This window comes from Agelaius tricolor, unplaced genomic scaffold, assembly GCF_023055355.1.
Source record: "Agelaius tricolor isolate 1412-34295 unplaced genomic scaffold, bAgeTri1.0.p SCAF_10, whole genome shotgun sequence".
Classification (NCBI taxonomy): domain Eukaryota; kingdom Metazoa; phylum Chordata; class Aves; order Passeriformes; family Icteridae; genus Agelaius; species Agelaius tricolor.
In genome coordinates, this window is record NW_027269270.1 from 14929397 (window position 1) to 14938726 (window position 9330).

Sequence of the window (9330 nt, forward strand, 5' to 3'; positions counted from 1 at the left end):
GGATTGGGAAGGCAGAACAGAAACAAGAGAAGAGTGAGGAACACAGGCCTGTGCTGACAGAGGACCAGCATTCTTTTCCAAAGGGGAAAAGACACTTCCACAGACTGATTAGCAAATGTGATACACCTCAGTCTAGGTTTGGCCATGCAATTAAAGGCTGGACTGTGATAGGAACATGATGACAAAAGAAGGAAATGCCCAGAGGAGTGTGACCAAATAAAAATAATTTTTAAAAACTTAGATACAGTTCTGCAATCAGCCAGCTACAATTTTTAAAGATTATCTCTGAATGTGAAGTTACGTGTTCTAGCTATTACGAGCTGGAGGGGATTAAAGGAGGGGGTAAACAGTAAGAGAAAAATGATGCAGCCTATTATCTTATTTACATGAATTAACAAATCATGATGAAAGACTAAACCATGGTAGCAGCATTTCTCCAGAGGTTCACACCCTATCTGAGTCAGAGCCGAACTGAGCTGACATGCTTAAGAATGAGAAGGACAGTGTGAAACATTCCCCCATGGATACACTCTTCCTTTTTTCTTGGGAAAATTTTTACAAGGGCTTTTCATCCACAAGTTTTAATTACTTCAAAGTCAGTGAAAATTTTACCCACCCCAACTTGTGGAAATCGGGATTCAAAGAAATTAAGCAAGTGATCTTAGCCTTTTTGGCCCAGCATCTGAGAGCTGATTTCCACAGATATTCCAACCTGTGCACCTGCTGATTTTGCAGTGATGCTCTGAATAAGGTTCTTCCATGTATTGTAGTTGTGGAAACACTTTCATTTCACTTTTGGCAACTCAGTTGTCACAGCAGAAATATTGACGTTAGAGAGCAATGGGAGAGAAAAGGGAGAGGGCTGATAAAATAATTCCTGCCTATTGGAAGCATTTACAGCTAATGATCCTGTCACTGCACTTCTGAACCTACAGAAACGGCATCACCTTTGCTACTACGCTTTGTTTAAATAAGTAGATATGTTGCAATATCATCAATAATGAGAGAATTCTGTGCATTCCCAGCAGTGATTCCCAGAGACACCTTCAGGAGGAGGGATCTTGTGCCTTCTTCCTTCCTTCCCTTTTTCCCATGAGATTGCTCTGTCTCTGCTTATGGAGAAGTGGAGGGGAAGGATAAGAGAGCAAAAGTACAAAGAAACAGGAAGAAGCAACTAAGGTGCTAACAAAGACTATATTATGTTCTCAGAGGTCCCCTCCATGCTCAGTTCCAAATTCTCTGAGCAATTTGCTGTGCTCTCTAGTCTAGAGCAGACTAAAGTAGTGATGGCATGATAAAACACAGAGGCTATGGTTATTATGGTTATTGCACCAGCTCCTCCACAGTGCAGTGGTGGTGATGATGATGGTAGCTGTGATGATCCAAACCTTGTGGATTTGAAAGTTCTTCCATTTTTTCCCCATCTACAAGCATTACTCTAATGGAAGAGGTGACTTGGCAGGATCAGTCCTGCTTCACTAATACGGGGGATCTCTTTTCCCAACAGAACCCAAAGGATCTGGTGGAGGTGGCGGCGGTGGCTTTGGAGGAGGTGGCAGCGGCGGGGGTTTTGGTGGTGGCAGTGGTGGTGGCTTCGGTGGTGGTGGACCACCTGGCCTTGGAGGCCTTTTTCAAGCAGGAATGCCAAAGCTCAGATGTACTGCAAATCGAGATGCTGGTAAGAAAGACCTTGAATTTCCAGTGTGAAAAAATGGCATTGCTTAAAACCTTCATAGCACTGCAATGAATTACCTGCTGGGATTGAGGAAGCCATCAAATATCATAGGCTCTTAGGAAATGTAATTTTCAGCTTGAATCTTGCTTTATTCTTACTATTAGGTTTTATGAGGGAGAAGTGAAACTCCCTTTCCACCCATCCTCCTCATTATTGGTGAAAGCTAAAGATCTTGGTAGTGTTAAATGGCTACCTGCAAAGTACAGTCAGGCAAATTACATCCTGCCTTAGTTGTTGGGTGTGCAGGACAAGAGGGGAACAGGGAGGATCCAGGCTAATTCTTTCTTGTGCACCAGGAAAAAGGATCTACTTTCCGAATGGAAAGTACTTGTGTCAGCTCCACAACAGCGTGATTTGCTGCTTAGGGAGTGCATGAGGCATCCCAGCTGGCTGGTGCACACACTGCAGATGGAGGCTTGTCTGGAGTGTGCTTCTGGCTGACAAAACAGTTGCCCCAAGCCTCATGCCTCTTTAAACGAGGACATCTGGGGTCACTGAGTTCTTTAAGTTCAAGGACATAGGACTTCATACTTGTTGAAGAAGGACTATGCTATGGGGATTGTAGAGTGTTACAAATATTACGTATTTTATAGCCTAACGTAATTTTCCAGCACATGTGTACAAAAGAGTCTCTCAGAGCTGGTATTTTCTATTGTGTCACAGTTTATTTTTGGGAACTTGTGTTAATACAAAAGTTCCTGGCATCGCAGAACAGTACTTGTGAACTGCAGGGCCGGCTGCCTTCTTCCTGACGTGCACAACTCTACCTATTTAGATCAGCTACTAGAAAGGGCTGAAAAGAGCTTTTTGATGACCTTTTGTTGTTAAATGTAATTTAAAAGCTAAGATTTCTTTGCTCTCAGGTTGATGCTGTTCGGTACTTTTTCCTCACCATTTCTTCCCTCCCTGTTTTACTGGTTTGGTGTATGATGGCTGCATCACTTGTGTTACTTTGTGGCCACTTAACTCGTGCCTCATAAGCAGTATCAGGATGTCAACTGGTACCCTGGAGTGGTTTCCCAATGGTAGCGGCGTTGGGGCTGAGCCTCGGGGCAGGGGTGCCCCGTGCCAGGCTGCGCCCTGGCCGCTCGCAGACCCACGGGAACCGCGGCCCCGGTGCGACGGCGCTGATGCTCCCTGTCCTGTGTCCGCAGACGCCGGGGGAGGCCGGCCGCCCGTCCTGCCGCCCGGAGGCCGCTCCGCCGCCGCCAAGCCCTTCTCCCCGCCGAGCGGCCCGCCGCGCTTCCCGGGGCCGCCCTCGGGGCCGCGCACCGCCGCCCCGGACCCGCAGAGGAGCCGCGTGCCGCCGCCGAGGCCCGACGCCGGCTCGAAGCCCGAGGCGGCGCCGCCGCCGGTGCCCAGCACGCCCCGGCCCATCGCCTCCAGCCTGCACAACCGGGGCTCGCCGCCGGTGCCGGGGGTGAGCCGGCAGCCCAGCCTGGGGCCCTCGCCCCCGCCCTTCCCGGGCAGCCGGGCCACGGGGTCGGCCGCGCCCCTCCGGCAGCCGGGCCCCGGCGCCGCGTCCCCCTTCTCGGGCCGGCCGCCGCTGCCGCCCACCCCGGGCCGGCCGGCCGAGGACAAACCGCCGCCCCCGCCGCCGCCCCCCGCCGGGCACCGGCCGCCCGCCGCCCGGGAGGCGTCTCTGCCGCCGCCGCCGCCGCAGAACAGCAAACCGCCCGTGCCCGCCGCCCCCCGGCCCGCTCTCGGCGCCCCGGCGCCCCCGCTGCCCCCCAGCAGGCCGGGGCCGCCCCCCGTGCCGCCCGCCCCCGCCGGCGGCGACGAGATGCCGCGGCTGCCGCAGAGGAACATCTCGCTGGGGTCGTGCCCGGCGCCCGGCGGGGGCCGCTCCGGACCGCTGCCCCCGCCGCCCGGAGAGAGACCGCCGCCGCCCGTCAGAGAGCCGCCCGGCCGCTCAGGTAGGGAGCAGGCACGGGGAGAGGGCGCTCGTTGGCCATGCCCGAGCCAGTTTCACATGCAGAACAAACACATCCCAGGATGACATCCCTGTTAGGCATTAGAAATTCTGTGATTGGAAGCGAGGGTTTGTGGGCGTCAAGGTGGCTTATGGAAAGTCAATAGATCTTGGTAACTTTCATTATAGTCACTGTAATTGACGAGGGTTGCAAAGGGATTTCCCCATTACCTTCTTTGATGCAAAGCACCTTCTGGTAAAGTGACAGCATCTGACTTCCTGAGTCAACCAGTGTGAGTTAATGGTCACGTTCTCGCGAGTGGAGGTTTGTGGAACCTGACCTCTACGTGTTCAGAGACACAAGCACAGTCAAATACAATAGCTTTAATAAAAGACCTAGCCAAGAGTTGTTAAATGTAAGAGCACTTGTTACAGCGTGACTAAGTGTTATTACTTACCGTATGTAGATATCAGACTAAGAGTAGAATCGTCTCCTTTGACCAATTTCATAATGTAGATTGTCCTCTGTGACAACTGTTGTTCATAACTTTTAAGAATTCCACATCATAACTCAGCTCTCTGATACCTGATAGTTGTCCCTTGAGATGAGAGAATTTAGGCACAATCAAGCCCTATAACAGGTGGAGAAAAGCAGTACACAGAAGATACTGCTGGGAAACTCCATAGAGTTGCCTTTCATTTCATCCTTTGGAATAAACTCGGAAATCATCTCTAGCCTGCCCAGTCCTAGACAATAGAAATGAATGTCATGTCATTTCAGAAATGAATGTGGGGACCTCCCACAGACAGCTATGTTGCTTTCCAGCTCCTTGAACCAGTCTGGAGCTCCAACACCTACAGCAGCTGTACAGAAAATAGTGGCCCTGTAACTGCTTTGTGGAGCTGGTTGCCAGCCTAGAGGATGGCACAATGCTAGTGCAGCCTGCAGTAGATAAATCAAAGAAATCCTATTACAATTGACCAAATTGATGGATCAAAGTTGCAAAGAGTGTCTGCAATTATTCAGTCACTTCCAAGAGTTTGTTCTGTGGTGGCCTTGGCTGCCATCAGTGCTTTCCTACTTGACCCTTTTCTTTGGCAGATGGTTTTAGCAAACCTGCACTAACTTTCTTCTGGCTCAATTCCAGCTCAGTAAGTAGAAGGAAGTTGTAGCAGTACATTCTAAACACGAATGCACTATTCTGCAGTAGTTCAGTATAGACAGTGGAGTTTAGCTAGGTTTAGAGAGAGCAAGCAAAACTATTCTGAAAGTTGTTGAATGCTTCTCGTTCTTTGAAACCATTCCCTGAAGGCAAACTTCAATAATTTGTAAAATAAGGGGAGAAAAAATACACAAAGTACAGCACGTTTCTTGAAATTTTTCAACGCTTTTTGCTGGAGACACAATATGCTCTCTTTTTCAAAGTGCATGTCTGTAGATAGATTTCATCAAGACAGGGAAGCATTTATTGAAAATTAACATAATTGTCAATTGCCCAACTGCACCAAACAGAGCTAGTGAGACTTTTGAACATGCGTAACACTCCACACCCTCTGCTTCACCTTCTTGTGTCCTAACCACGGGCACTTGTCTCCCTGGCAGAAGCAGCTTTCCTGTCTTTATTTACTTGTCTTGTAGAAGCATCCTTCCCCTGCCCTCAGGGCAGCCCTGGGTCTGTGTTGCTTAGGCTGTGCCTTCGTATTTGACCTGTCACGTCTGTGTCAGTTACAGATACACAAACACTGGAAATGCCAGTCTATGTGTGAGGTCTGTTTCCAGCTTACAGGGAGATAGATATGCTCCAACTACTGAAAAACCTGTCATACAGCTCATTTGTTTGTAAATGAGTGAGCTGATGAGCTGCTGCTTCACGCGGCCACTCCCGGGCAGAGCTCCCCTGTGGGCACCACACACCCAGAGGGAGCCACCCCTATGGACAGAGAGCCTCGGAGGGTAGCAGGTGTCTTCTGCTGCATGTCCTCTTGCCTTGCAGTGGTCCATAAAAAGGAAATGTGTTACAGTTTGGACCTCCACAGCACCCCGAATTCCAGCTGTGACTTCTGCTTATCGTGGCCACTGTTAATTTAGAGTGGTTTAAAAGTAGCGACCAGGACCTTTACAGAGGCTTCTGTAGCTGAGGAGAATAGGAGCATGGACACTGCAGTGTGTTTATGTTTAGATACACCTGCTCCTCTGAGCTGTACTCTGCAAATCAACACTAAATCCCTCGAGAGCCCTGGAGAGCAGGGAAGTGGGTGCTGAGAGCCATTACCCCTTGGGGCCAAGGGTCCTGAAGCAGCCCTTTTTGTTAGCGGGAGGCCTTAGGATGCCAGCAGGGGCTTTCCACTGGCAGAGTAACCCCTGGTGTTAACAGCATCTGTGTGTTTGCTTCTTGCCTTGCTCTAGGCCCGCTCCCACCGCCTCCTCCCATCAGCAGGAACGGAAGCACCTCGAGGGCTCTGCCCAGCACTCCGCAGCTGCCGTCCCGAGCAGGGCTGGACAGCGCTCGGGCCGGGCCGCGGCCTCCGCTGCCCCCCGACCGGCCCGGCTCGGCAGCGCCGCCGCCGCCACCGCCGCCTTCGGCAGCTGTCAGAAACGGCTTCCAGGATCCAGGTGACGGTGAGCCATCCTCCCAGCTCTTTGCCCTCCACAGAGAAGGTGTAGGGGCTTCTGGCCCTAATACCTCAGAAGAGGTTTGAGATACAGACTTTGTTTCTAGTGGCAGCCTTTGATTTCTGACCAACAGAAGTGTCACTTGGGTCTCAGTTAACCCTGGCAAGTAAGAACAGAATAAATATGCCATACATAGAGCAGAATTGCAAAGTCATCAATACAGTTTCCAAAATAACCCTTTGAAAAATTTTTTCAAACCCTTTTCCCTGAAAAAAGGAAGGGAATTGTTTCAGCTCTAATATGCATTCAAACCACAGATACACTGACACTTCGGAAGTCGGAACAAGTTAGATGACTCAAAAGCTGAAAAACAGATGAGGGAAGAGATTGTCAGAACATTGCTGAAAATGTCAAGTATCTATTTCTGCTAGTGTTTATTAAAAAGATGAGGTCCAAGATTGCTGTGTTTTAAAGATTCGTCATGCTTTTCTTTTTAATTGTTTTCTATTTGCATAGAACAGATAAATCCTTCAGTTAATTATGTGAGGCCAAAATTTGTATTCCTGACATTTATAAGGTTAGAAAAAAGCAAACAGAAAATGAAACTATAACTCATGCTTTTAAAACATCTTCACACATCAGGTAAGGCAGAAGGATCACAGGCATATTTCTTCCTACACAAGTCATTTGCAGGGTTCAGAACATGGAGCTTCTTTACACACTGGTTTCTGATTGCAGCCATTGGAAGTAAACATAGAAAAACTGGATCCAGCAAATAGCCGCATGTACAAATGCCAGGTGGAACTTACTCAGCTGTTCATTACATTATGCAGTAAAATACAGCAATATCTCAATAAAGTTATGGTTGCAAAGTCCTGAAGCAAGCAAGTAAAGAAATTACAAAGTTTAAATTAGCCCACACTTTCTTCTTTAGGCTTTCAAAATCAGGTGCAGAACAGAGCTCTTGGAACATTTCCTATTATTTCAATGAGGAAACTAGTATGCTTGCTTTACTTAAAATTCTATAGACTCAGTAAGTACAGCAAAAGGGCCCCTGTAGTCTAAAGAGATACAGCTTCAAGTGATATGTTTTTCCATTTCTGATACTAGTTATATACGGGATTCTCTGTCATAAATTTTACCATAATGGGTATTTTTCTTCTTCCAGTATAAATATTAAGAGAGAAGAAACAGTGCTTATAGGAGTGTGCTTTTAATTATGCTTTTGAGCTTGGTATATCAATGATACTTGAATATTGGTAAATTCTATACCAGGAGCAAAATACTCTTTTGAAGTAGGTGAAACGAGATAGTTCTGGTAGCACATATATGTGTGTGTGTGTGTTAAAAAAGCAGATCTGTTATACATGGAAGGGAGAGTAAGACTTATTTTAGTGGAATTATGGCTGCTTTCCTGATCTGTAATTTTGCATTAAACTGGCAAAATGATCGGTTTGATAGAAATTTTCATTCCCAAATTAACCTAAAGCATCATCTTCCCTGACTTCCTAAGAGAATGCTGGTTCAGTATGCAGCTGTGTAAGCATTTTGCAATTTAAAACATGCATTAAACATGATGTCAGTGTCAATTGACTTTCCTAAGCTATATCAGAAAACTAATGAGTAAATTGCATGGGATTTTTTTCAGATGAATGGGAAAGCAGATTTTCTTTTCATCCGATATCTGATTTGCCACCTCCAGAGCCATATGTACCCATGAACAGAAGTTATCCCAGTAAACTAGCAAGAAATGACAGTAGAGGTAAGTTGGAATTTCAGTGTATTGTCCTAAAACCAAGTGCATGGGGAAAAGACTGGATGCTGAGGTTTCCAGAGTTCTCAGGCTAACAGTCTGTCATCCTTCCTCACCACACAGGAAAAGCTAACTGCAAGTTCATAGGTACAAGCCCTCTAAAACTTTTTGAATGGGGAATTGTTTGTTTTTTAAGTTGAAACATGTACTGTAAGTGACCAACTCTGCCATTATAGTCAGCCCTTCTGCTCTAGGCAGCCAGAACCACAAAATCCCTCAGAACTTTCTCTTCGTTTCTCATCTAAATTCATGCACAACTCATTTATTTTTGTGCCAGCATCATCCTTGAGTTTAGATTTCCTCTCTTCTTGTGTGTTAAACTCTTCATGTTTTTTAAGACAACAGTCATATCCTCCTCTCAGTTTTTGTTTTGCTGGGCTGAATAAATCTGGATGTACTACACTCTGCTTCCAAGCCATGTTCTCTGATTAGCAGAGCTGCTTAGGTATACACTTCTGTTTGTTTTTGTCTTTTCCAATCTGTGTTACATGCTGTTCCAGCTCAGGTTTCAAACATGCTTTCTACAGCAGCATGAATGTTTCCTATCTTTTTTTGTGGTATTTTGCCTGATACACCCAAGGATCAATTACTTCTTTTACAACCAGTGACGTTGGTGGCTCACAGTTATCCTGTAATCATCTGTATATGCAGATGCTTCTCTCCTGTTTCCAGATGATGAAGTTTTGGGTTGAAGCAGAGATTCCTGTTAGTCTCTGACTGTTCACTTTGCCCTGTTAGCTTTCATCCCATTTGTATTAGTCCACAAAGGAAGGCAAAGTAACATGTGCATTTTTTTGTGTTTTCTTTTGTGAGTTTGATGTGAAGATTTTTGTATAGGGAAAAACATTAAGAGCTTTGAAATTTTATTGTGTTTAGAGCTTGCCAGTTTGTTGAGAATTGCATGTATGGCAAGTAGCACTGAGAAGTTGTGTGTTCACATAAATTAGTAAGGCTAACAGGAACCAGCAGTCTGTTTTAGGAAGGGGAAAATGGACCAAAATACATATGCTTTCCAGGCATTAGGGATAGAATTAGTTAAAAATGTTATTTTACAGTGTTCAAAGTTCTGATGTTGTTTAATAAACTAACCAGGAACTCTACAAAGATTTGTTGGTTTTGGTTTTTTTTAACAGCCAGGCATGAAAATTAGTAGATCTTCACCAGTTACTGAATTGTTTGCTTGGATGTAAACTCCCCCTTCAAAAGAAGGAGTATTTCAGGAGGAGTAACACAAAAAACCCTTCTTTCTCTTTTAG

General features: G+C 46.4%; 1 protein-coding gene across 2 annotated transcripts in view; it reads left to right on the plus strand.

The window, feature by feature from the left end:
* Positions 1-9330, plus strand: part of WIPF1 (WAS/WASL interacting protein family member 1) — a 56321-nt gene that overhangs the window by 42194 nt on the left and 4797 nt on the right. For both annotated transcript variants that reach the window (XM_071434874.1, XM_071434875.1), the window contains exons 5-8: positions 1508-1678; positions 2890-3651; positions 6055-6267; positions 7910-8023. In XM_071434874.1, the coding sequence (XP_071290975.1) occupies positions 1508-1678; positions 2890-3651; positions 6055-6267; positions 7910-8023 (1260 nt within the window). The remainder of the gene's footprint in view (positions 1-1507; positions 1679-2889; positions 3652-6054; positions 6268-7909; positions 8024-9330) is intronic.